General features: G+C 32.2%; 1 protein-coding gene across 4 annotated transcripts; it reads right to left on the bottom strand.

Annotated features, from left to right (window-relative positions):
- Window positions 1-2542: 2542 nt before the first annotated feature.
- On the bottom strand, window positions 2543-12917 carry LOC142524475 (U-box domain-containing protein 35). Of its 4 annotated transcripts, none has more exons than XM_075628486.1 (11): window positions 12638-12916; window positions 11776-12005; window positions 11196-11317; window positions 11008-11129; window positions 6564-6742; window positions 5393-5724; window positions 5105-5206; window positions 4511-4939; window positions 3536-4288; window positions 3030-3208; window positions 2543-2675 (listed from the first exon to the last, which is right to left on the bottom strand). In XM_075628486.1, coding segments are annotated over exons 2-11 (2421 nt in total). In that variant the 5' UTR covers window positions 11978-12005; window positions 12638-12916; the 3' UTR covers window positions 2543-2674. The 4 variants fall into 4 exon arrangements, with proteins under 4 accessions (XP_075484601.1, XP_075484599.1, XP_075484598.1 ...); XM_075628484.1 differs by having other exon boundaries at window positions 2562-2699; window positions 11776-12008; window positions 12638-12917; XM_075628483.1 differs by having other exon boundaries at window positions 2562-2699.
- Window positions 12918-19895: the final 6978 nt, after the last annotated feature.

The raw sequence follows: 19895 nt of genomic DNA on the forward strand, positions 1-19895 counted from the left end.
TATTAAAATCAAAATTAATAATAATATTATTATTAATATTTAAAAAAATAATAATATTATTATAATATTAATACTAATAATATTATTACTTTATTATTGATACTATTTTCGGGGCGGGTTCGGGTATGAGGATAATCTCATACCCTCCCCAAACTATTTCGAGAATTTAAAAAAAATCCCCAAACTCGAAAAAGCTGGGGATCCCCGTCCCCGTTTCGGGTTTTCCACGTGGAGCCCCAAACCAGTGGAAAAAGTTGTCATCTCTATCCAAGCATGTGTTTTTTCAGGGTAAACTCGACAATTCACAATTTTTTTATTATTTTAATTAATTTGTCACCTATTTACATATTTTTATATCAAAAAATTTAATTTGATTAGGTAGTTGATTAATAGATAAATATTAATTAAGTAGATGAAGAGTCGATTTTATAACAAACCTTGCAATTTGAATGATTGGATACATGAACTTGCTAGAGAAAACGAAAATAACACACATCACCATTTTTTTTAACTCTCAATTCTCTTGAAATCAATTTAACTAATTCATCACTTTTTAAATTTTATTTTCTATCTAATATATATTAGTAATCTCTCTTCACATTAATTAGGGCATTAATTATTAAAATATTACTTTTTATGACAAAGTATTAATTTTTATTATAAATATCAACATGATTGACATATTTCACAAATAAATATATGTCAGACCATCTCACAAGAGAACTACTCTTATTTATATTGACATTTACAAAATCCTCCTATATTTATTTATAATATACATTAAAAAATGTCGCTAGTAGTAATTTATAAGGTCATTTTAACGTGCCTTCCATATTTATGTTTATGAGTGTCTCCTATATTAATTTAATTTATAGGGACATTGAAAAATGTCAATGAGCATAATTTATAAGGAATTTTTATAATGCCTCTTAAGAGATTTTGCAATAGCATTTGTCGTTGTTATGATTATATTCTGATGTCTATTGCATCAAAAAAAATCACATATGTACTAATATCTTTTCTGACGAGCTTGTCACACAGGATTTGTTCAATATGATTTATTTGACTAACGTGGTTTGCAAACTGTTTCGTTGGTCCAAGAATTTACTCATTACGAACCGAAAAGTAGCAACAGTAGGTTCTCACGTCATTAAAAAAAATCGCATATCACACCATTCATGCATATAATAAGTTAAAATAAAAATAAAATTTTCAAAAGATCTAAATAATAATCTGAACGAAAACAAAATGTAAAATCAATGTACTAATGCAAAAATTGTAATTCCCCTTATAAAAATATGAATCAATGCTACGATTATGACTTTACTAACAAATTCCCTACCTCAAAATTGGCTACACACCAACAAAATATAACGAAGTTTCGATAATAAAATAATAAAAACAAAAAAATAAATAATAAAAAAAAAAATCGGTAGATTCATTGAGTAGCAATGTAGCATCTTCAGTCGTTACATCTTAATCAAAATCTGGTCTTCAAATGCAAATATGAATCATATATTTTTATAAATAATAAAAATATAGTGAATAGCGATTAATTCTAAAGATCGAATACCATTCCAAATGACAAAGTCAATCTATAATCAATATTATCTCTATAAACGTCTCACTTTCTTTATGAATTTTTGTGGGTTCATGAGTTTGTTGTTTTTTTCAAGGTCGTTTCGGCCATTTTCTTGGAGTGTTTTTAAAAAAAATTATTTTTTAAACAAAATAATTTCAAAAATAAGCTAGATGATGAAGTTTTGTAAAATTAAGGCAAAACCCCATCATCAATGACATATTTTGCAGCTTTCGCCACTAATAGCAGCGGACGTTGCAAAATTACAGCGTCCAAGCAACCATGCGCAGCTGCCAACATGGCAGCGTCTGCTACTTTGCTGCAGCTGCTTCTTTTTTCCAATATTCCAACTATTATTAATATTATAATAATTTTATTAATCATATTACTAGTAATGATAAAATAAAAAATAAGTTGATGGATACGTATATAAATTTTTTTCGAAAACTAAATCAACACATATTTAAATAAATAATTTTATTAAAAGTGATTTTTTGTGTTTATTGCATTTATTGTTAGTATTTATCGCTGAGGACTTTTGTGTTTATTGCATTTATTGTTAGTTGGAGTATCAAAGTTATTTTATGGTGGTTTGACTATTGCTTGTTTGGAGTAATCAGAACCAATTTGCGGGCAACCAAAGGGATAACGACTTTGGAGTAAGTGAAATTTAATTATTTAATTAATTTAATGATTAAAAATTATATGGAAAAACAAATGAAAGAAAATAATTTAAACAATATTTGTCTTAGATTTTATTTTATCAAGTAACTAAAACAAAATGTCAACCATAAAATCCATCTAATTTTATCAATAGCGAAGACTGTTGTTTTCTAAAACCAAAAAACGAAATGAAAAGTGTGGATGAATTTTCAAGTTCGTCATCGCTGTAATAGCAAATTTTATGAGAGAAAATGAAAAAAATATAATTAATTTTAAACCTCTGATCAATGAAGTTGAAAAATTTGAGAGGTGGCGGCCGCTGCATGAATCCATGATAGTTATTATACTTGTTTTGTAATATTATTCAGCTTCTGTATTGTTAGTCTCCACGCTAGAACATCAACTGAAGAAGCCACGACCAAAAGATGCTTGTCTGGTAATGTGGGAGTAAATTTGGCTGGAATCAGTATTAGACAGAAAAATAAAATAGTTTATTCAAAATTTTATTTGAAAATTCATGTAGATGAGATCCATCCCAACAAAGTATTTCATGAATCTAAAATTTGAAGAGATTTCAAATACTTTGAATTGAAATCTCCTCACAAATTCAAATCACTTATCCAAACACGCTCTGATGCGATTCAAGTCTTCTTTCTTTAACTTTTTTTTTCTATCACTACCATCAAACAAAGCTTTATACATTTGGAAGCAACTAAGAATATGAACACCTTTAAGAAAATTAACTAAGACCATAAGGGGATATTGATACCAGATGAAGTTTTCTTACCATTTGCCAGATTTCCATTCCATGATAGCTGACAGAAGGGTGTAATTTGGTGTAAGACTTTTGTTTGGGAAAGGTAAGTTGGTTTTAGGAGACGTGTTTTTCTTCTCGAGCCACGCCTCTATCGCCATTCGTTCATAAGTATATCCGTCCGCAGCAACACAAGGGTCGGTCATAATATCCTGAAACAAAAAATGTACAAGTTATTCATACATGAACAAGATATGACAGGAGGAGAGTTCCTTGAATGAGAGATTCGACCATTTCCTTGGCAAATGTGTAAGACCGATTAACAATTATATGTGATGACAGTGGCTTTTAAACCGCATAACGGCGCAAACATCACAGTTAGATTTTGGTGCCGCGTAGAAAGCCAAATAAGATAACATAGACAATCAATCCTCTCAAACAAAACAAATAGATTTGATAAATACAGATAATTCCGGCAACATGGGCAGTTGCAACAAAAGTAAAATGATCTTCATATAATTGAGAGACATTAGGGAAACCTTGAGAATAGGACAGATGAAATGGCTAGGCGGCGGTGGCCCACAAGGTAATGCCAATTCTCGTGCTCTTTCCACGACTTCTTTAAGTTTCTCCAAAGCTGGTAAAACTTGGTCGTGTAAATCGGGCCTGTCACTTCCCTTAAGTTCGGTGCACTTTAATGCCATTCGAGCCAAATGTTCTGTTTCTTCGATGGGCCATGCACCAGCCACTTGATCCAATACCTCAATAAAACAATCTTTCTCCATTGCAACTTCTACAATATGAGCCAGTCCTTTGGCTGGTTTTGCCGTCAGCAACTGCAGAATAACAATTCCTAAAGCATAGACATCAGACTTCGGGGATACTTGTCCGGTTCTTTGGTACTCAGGATCAAAATAGCCAAGTGTGCCCACTAGAGTCGTGTCCTTGTAATTCATTGACATTGAGAAAGAATCTTCATTAACAATTTCCGAAAGGCCCACATCTCCAATTTTACTTACGTAGTTATGGTCGAGCAAGATGTTTGCTGGTTTTAAATCACGATGTATGATGGCATTTGGCTTCGAGTTGTGAAGGAATACAAGAGCTGAGGCTACCTCCCAGGCAATTCGGAATCTGTCAAACCATAAAAGTGGAGGCGTGTTGTTTTTCTTGAGCAGTCTATCCTCGAGGTTACCATTCTCCATGAACTCATACACCAGGCAAGCATGATCAGGACATGCACCAAGAAGAATCAGCAAGTGTGGATGGCGAATTTGGCTTAAAATTTCCAACTTCAAACAAGAAACCAAGAAATAATAAGAAAACTTAATTGAAGCAAAATACAGAAATTAATTGTTTCAGACTTTATTGGACATACGGGTGAAAGATCGACCTCATAAATCTCTCCAAATAGTAAAATCATACGGAAGATATACCATAGTAGCAAGAAATCTGATTCCAGAAAATATTGTTTGATTTCTCATAATTCATTTTAGGGAAAGGCATATATATACCTCCCGCAGAAATTGTTTAGTTCTACTAGCTTCCTTGGCATGGAGAATTTTCACAGCCGCGGTGATGTGATGAAAAATGCCTTTATACACGGTTCCATATGCTCCATTTCCAAGTTTAAGATTTTCAGAAAATGTTGAAGTCGCGGATATGATTTCTTCCCAAGTAAATTTTCGGTACTGATAGAAAGATCCCATCAAGGCATTTTCGAGGTTTTCCTTTTCTCTAGCTTCACGAGATGCTCTAACCTCTGCCAATTTTCTTTCTGCAGCTTCTCTTTCAGCATGTTCATTCGCATAATCAGCTTCTCTTTTGGCAGCTTCATATCTCTCTTTCTCCTGTCTGGCTAACTTTGTTAATTCCTCCTCTTTTAAACTTACTTGCTTAAGTGTATTTTCTTCGTCCAAATGCCGTTTGTGAAGTTCGTTAAGCTGATCCAAAGCAAGTCAAAAATACATCTTGAAACAAGAGTAGATATAACGAAAATATGTGAAGTAAAAACAAAAAGCGTTTTAATTTGGAAAAGAGTTACTAGAAACTCATGGCAACTTTTTAGCAAGTAATCCAGTATCATATATCATATATTCAAAATATACCTTCCTAGATGCCTCAATCGCTTCGCCTTGGGCCATTGCATACATTCCTCTGACATGTCGGAGTTCAATTCTCAATTTTTCTAGCTCAAAATTGATGTTGGCCTACAGAAAATGAATAAAAAAAACTCGTGGAATACTATAATTTTGCAGGACTTTGAGAGATGAAATGTATGATAAAATAGCTAAATAGACAACATGTTTCAATTTTTTTATTGCTTCAATTTTGAAACATTACTTTATTTTGTTCAGAAGCTTGTTGAAAATGTGTCCGAACTACAAATCCCTCACCTGATTCTCAGCTGAGGCTTCAGAAGTTGAAGCTTGATCCAATGGAGGAGTGCCTAAGGTCGAGCTTCTGCTGCTAGAAATTTGGCTGGATACTTCATTAATATCTGAACCATCGGAAAAATCATTTCTCTCATCTACAGCAGCGAGAGATGAACTTATAGAATGTGTGACTCCACTAGAAGGTATCCTTTTTCGAAGAGAGGTCTTGTTCGAAGTTTGAAAACGCTGCACCGGCAGTGAAGATGAACGAATCTGAGACATTGAACCAATTGAGGAGCTTCGCTCTGTCGACTCTGAAAACACAACAACTCGATTGGTAGCAATTGGAAAACCTGAAGCCATCCATGACTAGTTCATGCACATGTTATGTTCACCAAGGAACATGTTCAAAATCAAGTCATTATACATGTAAAACGAACTCCAATAGTCAATTCAAATGAGGCTGTTAGAGACAAAACTCGAATCTCTTTCTTGTACCTCTGAGTAGAATTGGAGTGGCAAAACTTGAATCTTTCGTGGACAACTGAGTAGAATTGGAGTTACAAAACTCGAATCTTTTGTGTACCACTAAGTAGCATTGGAGTTGTTTGGTTAAACTTATTATCTTGTGAGATTTAAGAGCTTTAAAGTTGCTTCAATGACTTGAAAAATCTTACATTTTTTTTTAAATTAAACTGTCAAACCAAATAAGTAGTCATCGGAAAGAAAAGTTCGGAAAATGAGAAATCAAATGAGTGGGCAAAGAAAAATATAGTCAGAGGAAAAAGGAGTTTAGAATAATTTGGAATTTAGAGAGAGTATTGGGGATATATTGAATCAAATGGACATGATCTTAAAAAATTATTGGTAGTTTCTTCCTAAAAAAAATTAACATTATCTGACTATCTTTATGAAATCACGAGATTGCTGAAAATTTCTTATGAATAAAAAATCTATCAGCTCCCCGTGTTTTCAAATCTTGAGCACACACATACTTGAAAACAAGCATGGACAAGAGTGTGCGTGCTCAAGATTTGAAAATATGGATAGTTAATAGATCATTTTTTAACGGAATTTTTACTCGGGATTTAACAGGTGTGATTTATGCGATTAACTCCATAAGATATTTTAAGCAACTTATAAGAAGAGTCCAACATCCTCTAGACAAACAAGCGCAAGTCAGAAAAGATACTTGTTTGCGAGCTCGAAGAATTGCGAGTGAAACAACTTGCATCAGAACCATCATCTCTCATGCTTCTTATCGATTTTGAATCTGATGGGCGCAATGATGCCAATTTTCCTTTAGAAACAGCATAGACAGTGCAAAAAGATGGACAGCCTCCTGATATTTTTGATGATAAAGTTTGTGCCCTGCGCATCCAAGAAAATTTTTTTGTTTGTCACAAACTTTTATCTATTTTTCAAATTTATTTGTTCATACCTAGGGAAAACACGTGCATAAATAAATATATGTTCATGAAAGAATTTTTAAAGGAGATTACTTTTTTTCTCATGAACACCCTGCTTTCATGGAATCAGAACTGTAGGCTATGCTGGCCTACATTACATAACCTACTCTATATCAGTTTCAACACCTCGCGAAAAGGTGCCCAATATCTACTCTATCTACCAAAGTGTGAATAGAAGGGCAAAATTTTTCCATTGTTAATTTTCTACTTTGCCCTTAATTGTGTTGTTTGAATTTATTGCATGGGCATTAAGTGGAAATGGGTGCCAAAAATAGGATCAAAGATGGAATATAAAATTTGTGCGTAGATGAAGAATAGCATTGTCATGATTCGACTCGTTTTGTTCCAAATTCGAAAAGCAATGTTATGATTTGAGTTAGAAGTAGAAGGAATTCCTAAACTCTGATAAGTTCCGTTATGGCCCCACATGGTGGATATAAAACCGTGGTATGGCCCCAACTCGGTGGGAATAAAACCGAGGTATGACTTCACCCCATAGAGGAGTAACATATTGGGAAAAAATTATCAGTAACTATGAATAACATGATGAATTTCAGTGTTATATTTGTTTCTGTTTTGATATGATATGTTTATGAGCTAAGTTTTGAAATCTGTTTATTCTTATTTCTGACCTCTGTTACGAGATGTTCTGAAATATGTCATTTCTGAAATTATGTTATATATATATATATATATATATATATATATGTTATTCTAATATTCGATCGGCTTCCCCTTGCTAAATGTTTCCCACAACACTCACTCCTTGTTTCCTTCCCCAAATAAGAATGAAGAACAGGTAAATGAGGAAGAACAAAATCAGTTCTGGAGATGGTGAGGAAGCACTACTGAGTTCTGGGATCGAGTTTCCATTTTAATTCAGTTGTAATTCACTTTCGCATTTCATACAGTTATGAAATGATCAATCACATAATCAATCTCCGTTCAAGATTAGATGCCCAGGAACTACAGAGATTTTTGACTTCACGAATTTGAATGCCAAGAAAAAAACAGATTAATCACATGCAATTGACAGAATAAAAACCAAAACAAGAATGAAAAGTGCACACAGATTTTAGGTGGTTTGGCCTCAAAATGATAGCCTACATCCACCAGAGACTTCACTACTCTTTTTGAAGTTTACAGATACAATTGAAAACTCAAGAAGATGAATCTCACAAATTCACTCTTGCTTTCTCTCAATCACAAAAAAGCACACTCTTGAAATTCGTTAACCTCTCGGTAATCTTTATTCCCATTTCTTCTTATTACTGATAGCTTGAAGTTTATTTTTTTAATTTCACTCTTCGGCAGCCCTTTATATATATATTGGTTCACCAGCGGTTAAGCTCAACTGCCTCCTTGATTCACTTCCTTAAAATACAGCAGCTACAACCAACTCCCAACTTCCATCCTAGCCTTTCCTCTTATATCTGTTTTTATTCAACATGCATTGAGTTCTTGACAACTGGTTCACGCGTACGTTTTTGTAAAGACATCTTCCGCACTCTTTTGATTATGCATTGTAAAAACAACGATCTTTTTATGAAATAGACTGGTTTGGCTATTTGATTTGCTAAGAGATTTATTGTTTTCAATGAAAATTGTTAAACAACGCTGGTGTCTTACGCTCCAAACTCAGGGTGCAACAAAATTAGCCGGTGAGGAATCATTTCTAACATACTAGTGCTGACCTCCAGATTTGCATCAAAACCGGTCATAATCACCAGAATTGGTAGCTTATGGGATTGGTTTAGAAAAGATCCAGTTCGGAACTTCCGAGCTGAGTCCGAACTCAGCCTATAAATAGGTCACTTGAGATTCATTTTCAAGTGCATCTCTCAAACTCTCTCTCTCGGTTCTAGCTTATATTTTAGGCTTTTGACTCAGTTTCTATAGTCGAGGCGAGTTGCGAAGCGCTTCCGGAGCACTCGACAACTCGTGGATGGACTGACAAAAAGCGAGAGGCTAAGTTGAAAGAATATTATAGGCACATATTAGCTAGAAATGCATATTCAAATCTAGAAAGTCATTAATATATCTTTTTTGGTTATAATATCTAGGATCGAACTTCGAATCATAGGTGTTTCAAGACGGTTTAGAGGTACGTAAGTACTGAGATATCCCGATGAGTAAACATTCTTATTTATTGCATATCTGCTTGTAATATGATGTATGTTTTATTGTCGTTATATAATATGTTGAATTGCATATCACGTTGAGCTTGTCATCCTTCGCGATAGCCTTGATTTAGTAGGGCCGCTCAGCCCTTTTCTTGGACGATTGGATACCCGATACCACCCACTGATTTTACGGAGAAGCGTGCTAGGTGACACAGGACATTGCACGTCCAAGATCTCATCAAGTGTGAGAGTCACCAACTTATTCTTCAGAGCAGTGTGCTACATACTCTAGGCACCTTTTGTCTGAGCAAGATATTATAGTATTTTATCCTTGATCACCAGAGCATACTTTCATGCATTTTCAAAAATGTTTGTGTACTCATATTTATGTATTGAGCAATTAAGTCGCTAACGCCCTTGTTTTTATCTTAGACACCTCATTCCCATGGGTCATGTCTTAGGTTGGATGAGCCAAGGGTTCAAACAATGGCTAGGAGAGACCTAGTTTTGTATTTTTGGTTAGTTTGAAATTCTTTTATATTGATTTGATTTGGAAGTTATTCTTGAGCATAAAAATCAAGTGAATCTGTCTGTAAAGAGGGTTCTCACATATCAGCGAGGTGTTGATTTGGGAGGAAAAATTATCGAAAATATCTCGGATAGAAATTTGAGATCGCAGATGAATCTGTCACATTTTTTTCACAACATATTATGCATCTTCGGGATTTAGTTCGATTTTAATGAAATTGAATTTTTCCTCCATACAGAGTCAATATATAGTTCTCATTAATTTAGGAGATTGCCAAGTGAGGTTATCTGTGGTTAAGAGAAGCCAAGTGCACTTTAATTGTCCAATATTTCAGAGTGAATATATTGTTTTTATGAATTGAAGCTCATAATAAATTCTTTGAGAGAAGAATGTGAGTTCTCAGGAGAGAGCGATATATTTTGCATTATGCATGGAGTTTTTTCATTCATTCTTTCAGAGAAGAAGGTGAGTCTTCAAGAGAGAAGGACTTGTGCATCAAGGATTTTGAATGTTGCAAACGGAAAATCTACTAACTGTTGTAATTTGGTGAACAGTAGAATTAAATATAATGAAGATATATATATATCTATATAATGATGATGATGATGATGATGATGATGTGAAGTACATAAATAGATGTTAAATTTCAGATAGCTCTGCGCCAAATTACAAAGCTATCTCTATTTTTTTTATTATAATTTTTTGTTAAATGTTTTTTTAGATAATAATATTATATAATTGATAAGTAAAATTAAATAATGTTTTAATATAGCAATACAATTAGTAAAAAAAAATCAAACACAAAAAAATTAATTATAATTATATTACTAAATTTATAAATAGATTTCTAGTTTTTTATTTTATTTTATTTTTTTTTAATTCTCATAAATATAAATAATTCATCAAAGATTTGATTTAGCAACATCGCAATTTTTAACTAAAAATTACAACACATAATTGAAATACAAAGATAACATATAACTGAAATCAAATACAAAGATAACAATGTCAATGAAAACATATAAAGGACACACACTAAGAGTATACTTTTTAAAGTAAGATTTGAAGTAAATGGGTTGGAGAGAGAGTCACATTTGGTACAAAAATTGCACTATGTTAGTGCATAATTTGCACAAAACAGATTTTTGGGTTGGAGATGGCATGAGAAACAGGTTTTAGAAGCTGATAACAAACGACAAAAAGTTGTGCACATGCAAACAAGACAGTGGTTGTCGATATCGCAAATCTACTTCTTATTATTGCTTATCAAGAATTCCCTCGCACGAGTTTGTTGACAACAAATCTACAATCGTGAGTGTTATTAATAATCAGTTCAGCGTGATTGAATGAAACTTTTTACATGCTGATCGAAGTATTTTATCTATCTGTGGAATATGTCGTTTCATTAAGCGTGAACAGAGATATACTAGAGAGCAGAAGAAAACAAGCTACTGATCAGAATTTGTTGTGAAACGGTCACACACGATACTTTTAGAAGTCACACATACTTCGTACCTTGAGAAAAATGGACGAGAAGAAACACCTATCACAAGTTTATTGATCATATGTTGAAGGATTTCCGCAGATATTGCAGATACAACGTCATCTGATTCAATTTGCTCAATTTCTGCGCGCACCTGCAAGTGAAATCTTTGATAAGCACCACAACACGGGAAATCTTACCAGAGATGATCCATCCTGACCTTTTTCTGACTACATATCTTCTTGTAGGGAAGAAGTTTTTCATTCACTTGACTTTCTATATCCTTTCTATATGCAGCTGCTACGTCATCTCGTACCCCGGAAATAGGAATATAATTTCCCACTGGAGAGTAGAATACAAAATAACCAGAATGAGGTTCTTATGAGTTAAGACGAGTTGCATCAAGCTGCCAAATCTAAGACAGTTTATATTTCCTTTATTCAGCTTTACCGCGTTTACGGCATTTGATGTTTCTGAGTACATTTTTAATTCTAGTTTTCAATCCATATAACAAAATTCTATCGCCAGATTTACGAAAGTTAGGCATATATAAAAACATATGCTTCATGAATCATGATTCACTACATTACCATCGATCTCATTCACCTGGTTATAACCAACTCTTCACCACGGCCCATGTCAAGTTAAAGAAAGAGTTGGATTAAAAGCAAAATCTATGAACTTCATTTCTCATATTCTCCCAATATCATGGATTACTAAACAGTTAAAGTACTTCATTTTAGTCTCTTGTATAATTTCGTTCTTCATCAATGATGATGTTCAAGGGGAAAAAAACTTACTTGGCGTTGGAATTCTCGATATCTTGGGGCGGACATGTATCAACTTGAAGTGCATCTGTTGTTCTGGAACAAATTTCTCCAATGCCCATTTCACAGTATATTTGTCTTTTTTACCTCCACTTAAAGCTACTGCAACAACTAAATCTGATAGAGGTGGCAATTCGTCCAAGCCTTCCACCACATTATATTTTTTCCCCTCCATCTTAAAACTTATAGTACTTCAAAGCAATCTGCTGCAACATTAAAAGATTGAGAACTTGATGTTATATGCATGCTCACTCTCACTAGTTGTTAAGCGAAAAAGTCACAGAGGCCATCAGGGATGCTAGTATTCGACGGAATGGTCACAACGACCATCACGGAAATTTTTTCAAATGTATATAACAAATCAGCCATTTTGGATTCAATCGTGATTTCCATTGGCACTTCACCCTTTACAGCATGAAACTTTGTATTGATGGCCACTGAGACTGTTCCGGAACCATCTTTCAGCGGCCGCCACGGCGAATCAGTCGAACCAAAGCCCAGTAGGATAGAAATTTAAATTTCTTGTTACAACTCTAAGCATCAAATATATTAAATGCCAAATAAATTAAAAAAAATTAACAAGTCGAGTAAAAAATTAAGACCACAGACCAGGAAAAACACATTTAACACTCCATACTTCAAGAAAATCAGGACATTGCCCTTCTATCCAAACATACACACAAAAACATATCTTTTCCAACATTTCTTGAAGTTTTTCCTAAAATTAAACAAGGAAAAGGAAATCTAAAACAACCCAGAAAATAAACAAATTCAAATAAATCTTCAAAATCGACAATAAAGCAAATTCCTAGGACCCAGAGCAAAAATCACTTACCCAATTTCCCACTTGAAACTTGACATTCTCTGTGTTGGTGTACTACTTCCTTCAATGGGAAATGAAACACATGCTTAGATAAATCCTTGGAAGTTTCAAATGAATGACGCTTCCTCATCTGAGAGCGTCACCGTGCCGTAATTCATATGCTGTAATGTCTGACCACATGCGGACGCATACGCATATTTATCAGAACTGACAACTATAAATGAAATTTACCTTAGTTTTTTTTTAATATATTATACGTAAGAGTTTTAAAGGTTCTTTGTTTTGTTGCATCGCATATGCGGATCTTCAAGTCTTTTTGTATGTTTTATGTACTATTCAAAGGGAGGAAGTGGGCTCGTAAAAGTCAACCATTCATCATCCTCGTTCGAGCATTCAACGACGACAACTTGATTCCTCCAGCCCAGTTTTTCAATAAAATGTTACAAAAATAAAATATTTTTACCAAACTAAATTAAAGTTTAATAAAATGAATTGTTTTTGAAATTCACTTATTATGTGTATATTTTATGTATATTTGATGTTATTCACGCTTTATTATATATGAATCAATTTTTACTTTTTTTGAAAAATAATTTGATGAATCAGATTTAGAAATAAGTTAAAATATATATAACATAAAATAGATGAAATAATATTATATAAATATATACACACAAGCGGAAGTGTAAATTATTACCAAACAAACATATATATGCATCGTGACACAGGTGGAATTTTGTATTTTTTAATAAAAAAATTATTAGCCACTTTTTTAATATTATAGTAGGATCCGAGTTGTTCCTCGGATTGTTATAGATATCGACTATAAAAGCTAAAATAAAATGAATAAAAACTTATTATAGATTAATTTTATTTTGTCACGTCAACAATTGATTTTTAATAAATTAGTACATAAAATTTTATTAAAATAAATTATTTTGAAAATTCTTTTATTATGTGTATAACCGATGTTATTGAATTTTTTTTTTGAAAAATAATTTTATGAAACAATTTTATAAAATATTTTTAAATATATATTGTTGGACCTTTGTAGTTCACTGTTTCTGATAAGAGATCTTTGTTTCCAGTGATGTGTCTAGAGCAATCACTATCCAAGAACCAGATGGATTCTTCCAGCTCCTTTTTCTTTGTTGCCTGTCATTATTGAAATAAGATATTGGTACTCTTTTATTTGGGTCATGAGTTTATCATTCCTTTAGAGATCCACACTTGAATTATCCTGAAGGATTTTTCATGATGTGCCCTAAAGTAGGTGCAGTTGTGTGGATAATCAAGTGGTGTATGCGGTCCTTTTTCCTTTCCAGTTTGTTGTTCCGACCGTCTGTCATTGTCACTCAATCGATATCTCTTTTGAACAGGTCGGCTGTTGTGGTTATGGTTAGGTCTAGTTTTTGAATGATTTCCAGTTAACCCTGATTTTCTGCTGGCCCAATCTGAACCGTTGTGAGCGGTTGTGTTTGGCCTGCGTATGAGCCATGATCTGTTGGTTTTAGCATTCTCAATTTCGACGTATCCTAAACCATGTCACCTTCTGTTATTTTTAAGATTTGCATTCTGAGTACTTTGATCTTCAGTCTTATCATGTTCATATATCATACTAGATCTGACAAATTTAATTGGTTTTAAGTCGTCTTTCTCTAGTAGTGGTTGAGTTGATGCTTCAGAAGTACTACATTCATTAATGTTATAACCTATTCCGGTTCTGTCTCCGGCTGATTTATGCATTTCATGCATCTTGTTAAGAGAAACAGATGACTTGTTCCAAGTGTTGACTGTATTTATCAACCGTTTGTTTTCTTTCAAAGTAGCATGGAACAATCTTCGCAGGTCAACGTTCTCAGCCGTTAGCAGACTTAACTTTACTTTCAAACCGTTAACCTCTTTTTGCTGCGAACAGCTAGAGAGAGTTAACTTGTTTTCCAAGTTTTGTTTTTCTGTTTTGGCTTCATTGAACTACTGTGATAGCCTCTTAAACTCATTTTTCATGTCGTGAAGTGCGGTGACAAGATCTTCTCGTGTGAATTCATCAGAGTTAAAGTCAAATACCATTTCATCAGTAGATTCTTGATCTTCTTTGGCCATGAGACACTCTACTTTCTCATCTTCGCTTTCACTTGAAGATTCTTCAGAAATAGATTTTTCAGATTCTGATTCAGCCCATTTGCCTTTATCTTCTTCTGCAACTAAGACTCGCTGACTCTTCTTTTTGATGAATCTTTTGTTGTCTTTAACTCGTCTTCTGTCACTTGATTTCTTTTCATCTTTTCTTGGCCGGTTGTATTCTGCAATAAAGTGTCCTTTCTTTCCACAGTTAAAACAAGCTTGACCATCATCAGTATGGTCCTTGTTGAAGTGAGGTTTATTCATCTGTGATTGATTCTTACGCATGAATTTACTGAATTTTTTAACGAATAAAGACATGGCTTCATTGCTTAATTGCTCGGCCGATTTCTTACTTGTGGACTCTTCGACCGGAAGAGTCACTGTGGTAGCTGCCAATGCCTTTGTTTGTTGAGAGGTGGATGGTTCTTCTTCAGTTTGTATCTCAAGCTCGAACTCATATACTTTAAGGTCGGCGAAGAGGTCATGAAGTTCCAGCTTGTTTAGATCTTTGAATTCTCGCATTGCTATAGTCTTTACGTCTCATTCTCTGGGAAGAGCTCGCATAACCTTTAAGGCAATTTCACGGTTAGAATAATCTTTTCCTAATGAAATGAGTTCAATGATAATACCGCTGAACCGTTCATCAAATTCTGTCAGAGTTTTTCCTAGCTTCATTTTCGCATTGTCAAACTTCTGAATGGCGACAGTTTGTTTTCTTTTGTCTGATCGTTGCCTTCACATAATTGAGTGAGTTTTTCCCATATTTCCTTAGCAGCAGTGCAAGTTTTGATTTTGACAAACATATTTTTGTCCAGAGTCTTGTAGAGGATGTCTTTGGCAACGTTATCCAGATTTGCCTTCTTTTTGTCTTCAGCTGTCCATTCGGATCTGTGTTTTTCTACCATTTGAGGAGCACCTCGATTGTAGCGGCAGCTGTGTTAACTTTCAAGATTTTCATCGGCCCATCAGTGATAATATACCACATATCATCATCTTGGGCTGCTAGATGTGCCTGCATACGAATTTTCCAATCATCATAATCTTCTTTAGAGAACATCGAAATTTTATTGAAAGAAGCCATAAGTATTCAAAGAGAATACCAGTGTTTGAGAAAACCCCGCTCTGATACCACTTGTAGGATCGAATGCTTGCCGCTTTACCAAAAGCTATAGCTAGTGGTAATGGTGCAACTCAAATCTTTTAAACCGCACAGCAGCCCAAGCACCACGGTTCGATCGCTCTACCAAGTAAGAATAATTATTGCACCCAACATATATATAACATAAAATAATATTCACATATAAATACATACACACGTGGAAGTATAACTTATCATCAAACAAATATATATGCATCATGACATAGGTGGAATTTTATTTTTTAAAAAAAATTAGTGGATATTGTTTTAGTATTATAGTGGATCCGAGGAACAAATCCGAGAAATTGTTAATCGGATTGTTATATATATCACCATAAAAACTAAAATAAAATAAATAAAACTTGTTATAGATTAATTTTATTTTGTCGTATCAACATTTGATTTTTAATAAATTATTAAATAAAAGTTTAATATGATGAATTGATTTGAAAAATTCATTTATTATGTGTATAAGTAACGTTATTCACATTTAATTATATGAATCATTTAAAAAAATAATTTTATGAATCAGTTTTACAAATAAGTTAAAATATATAACATAAAATAGAATAAAATAATTGTTGGGATCGTAAAAAATTTAGCGAAAAGTGAATGAAAATTTTTAAAAAAAAATTAAAAGCTCGAACTGATTTTAACAATTATTAACTATTAATGACTTTTTTTGAACGGATGTAGATAATTGAACCATTGAAAAAGATTTTAGAGTGCATAAATGGTCTGATTAGACTAGTGATATAATATATTCAGTGTACATAATTTTTTAGCAATACGGCAGATGAATAAATCAAAGCAGACAGAAATATAAATCTCAAAGTAAAAAACACAATGTTTTATAGATGTTTGAAGAATAACTCTTACGTCATCTCTTCTTTCACTTACGAAGGAATCTATTAAAAGATTTTAATTCATACAACTCTTATACAAACTTATTTCGATTAAAAATTATCATAGCCTAAATCGAAACTCTTAAAGACAACTTAAACAATAGTGTAAATATTTGGTTGTCTTTTGGAACCCTCGGTTCAGAAAGATACAACATGGCTCTTCAACATATAGCTTTGAACGGCTAGAATTGGTAAAGTAACACAAAACGATCATTGATGATCTGATATAGAATCTAAGTGTTCGCTAGTGAGCATCTTGATATTGAAAGAATAGAAGTGTTCGAGATCTTGTATATTACATATTGTAAAAGTTTTAGTCTTATATATTCTTCAATCTTGAATCTACGTATTTATACTCGAAGATCTCCCAACGATCAAAACTTTTCAACGATCATATGTACTAACATCCGGCAAGATAGTATTGTCAACTTCTATTCAAAGTACATTGTATTTAATGCTTCTTGCTTTTCACGGCTTTGGCTTCTGAAAGCTTGATTGACTCTTGGCATTTTAAGATTAAACATTCTCATCAATCTAGGGTTGGTAAGATATTGTTCATGATCTGTCAATGGTATTCTATATGATAAAGTTGATCAGCTAGAGTCTGCGGTCTAATTGGAGTGCAACTTGAACCTGTTTGCAACTTGATTTATATGAATCAACAAGAGTGTAGTCCAACTTGAATTCACAACGTCGAGTAGAAAACCTATGAATACAAGCAAATAGGAGCTAGACTCTGAAACAACGCAAATTGTTATCACCAAAACTTAAGATATTTTCAATCTATAAGTAATATTGATATATAAATACACACACAGATGTAAGTGTAAATTATTATTAAACATATAAAAAATAGTGTATATTATTAAAAATAAAAAATAGTGGCCATTTTTTTAATACTGTTGGGTACAAAAATTGTCCTTGCTGAATAGAGTAATAAAACGTAGTTCTTGAGCTATTATACGGTTTAAAATATTTGAGTTGTACAGTAACCACCAGCTATAACATTTAATAAAACGACAAGCAGTCGTTACTGCATTTGGTATCAGAACCGAGGTCATAGATTCGATTCTTATTGATTGCAAGAAGTGCAATTATTGAGAGGAAGATTGTTGGGTATAATAATTCTCCTTGCGGGGTAAATCATTCAAAACAAGGTGTGTGAGTTGTTGTACGATTTAAAATATTTGAATTGTATATTTACCACGAGATATAGTTTTTAATAAAATGGTAAACACTCGATTCTATAAATATTATAGTAGGATAAGAGGAATTGTTCCTCATATTGCTATGATTTTAAAATCCTCTCATTTTGTTATAGTTTAGCAACTTTTTTGTTTTTATAATATTTTATTAAAAACCCTATGTTCAGCCTTAGGTTGGGGCAAAGCTAATATTATTTTGTGTATTCGTAACCTTTTATTCTAAACAACTTTATTATTTAATTAATAATTAAATTAATTATTGTCTTATAATTGTATATTTAATTAATTGAATAAAATAATCAACTTTTAATAAGTTTAAGTATTTAAAATAATATAATTTAATATTTAAATTTCTTAAAGTAATTTTTTAAACATAATTAATTAGTAATTTAAATTAAGTAATTATTATAATCAATTTAAATATAGAAATTAATTAAGCATAAAATTAATGTATCGATATTTTAATTAATCTGTTAATAAATATTTTGTTGAATAATTTAGATGTTATAAATAAAATAATAAGGAATATTGCAAGCATATTTATTTTATTTTAGATTTAATGAGTTGAAGATGATTATAATATTATATGTAAAAATTACATTATTTTGATAGTGTTGCTTTAAAATAGCGTACTAGGCTTGAAATTGTCTAAATTTAATTTTCACCTTAAATTTGATTTATTAACTCTACTTTATATTGAAAAATCATGGAAACAAACTAATTTTAATTAAATGATATTTTTAGAAGTTGTTAATTTTATAAAAATACCAGCGTTTTAGCAACAAAAAAAAAAGACTTTCAAAATCGTCTCTAGACAACTCTTTTGTCGGAAAGAACTTCACCAAAGAACCTATCAAACAAGACAGTGATTTTGTTAATCGGTTTATCCAATACACATCGAAAATAGCGACGGCGGGTTTTCTCATTGAAAAAACATAAGATTGTGATTTTCATAGACAATAATTACTTTTTTAGAAAAAAGTTGTAATCGTATAAAAAAAAATTGACAGCAAAATTATCCATACCTGGCAGTTTATTAGCCTTCCTAACTTAGCAACATCCATATTCATTTGAGTGTGTACGTATATGTGTGCGTAAATCATAAAATGGGAGATTTTAATGACGGATATGTTTTAAAAGTACAAGTTTAATGTTTTCCCATAAATTAATTAAAGAATTAATATAATTAATCTGCAAAAAAAAAATTATTATCGTTATCAAGTTTGCGTAACACTTGAACTTAACTAATTCAGTGTTTTGTGATTAACAAATAGCTAGCTAATATGTGTGTTCATACTTCGTTCTCAACTTATTTGTTTAATGCACTTGTTTAATGGTAGTTCGTACTTAATAATAATGGCAAAAACTTGTGTGAGATGGTCTCACGGGTCGTATTTGTGAGACGGATCTCTTATTGGGTCATCCATGAAAAAGTATTACTTTTTATGCTAAGAGTATTACTTTTTATTGTGAATATCTGTAGGGTTGACTCGTCTTACAGATTAAAATCTGTGAGACGGTCTCACACGAGACTCACTCATAATATATACATGCATGTGTTGTGTGCTTACATAATCTTGTTTATGTTTAATATTTTTTAGTGGGGAAATTTAAAATTTGAATTATTATCATTATTATTATTTTGTATTTTTATTTTCTCTTTAATTTTTTCAAGTTATTTGGGATAGTTATATATAAATATTTATTTAATTAATTAGAAAATTATATTGTCTACTTTTTGTAATAATTTTATTTTTGTTGGATAAATTACCAAATAAATCAATAGTATATTATTAATTAGAAAAAAAGTGATAATTGTAATTTTGAAATCATTAAAATTTTGATACATGATTGTGAAGTATTTTTTTAGTTGTATGTTACTCTCAGCTGAAGTCATT

Source organism: Primulina tabacum, chromosome 14 (genome assembly GCF_025594145.1).
Source record: "Primulina tabacum isolate GXHZ01 chromosome 14, ASM2559414v2, whole genome shotgun sequence".
NCBI lineage: Eukaryota > Viridiplantae > Streptophyta > Magnoliopsida > Lamiales > Gesneriaceae > Primulina > Primulina tabacum.

Bases quoted from the DNA above. Each gene is read 5' to 3' on its own strand.
- LOC142524475 (XM_075628484.1), bottom strand. From the start codon at position 11,977: ATGGAGGGGAAAAAATATAATGTGGTGGAAGGCTTGGACGAATTGCCA. The intron at 4,940-5,104 runs GTATATTTTGAA...GCTTTGGATCAG, and splicing joins CGATTGAGGCATCTAGGAAG to CTTAACGAACTTCACAAACG. The intron at 2,700-3,029 runs GTAAGAAAACTT...TACTGATTCCAG, and splicing joins GAATGGAAATCTGGCAAATG to CCAAATTTACTCCCACATTA.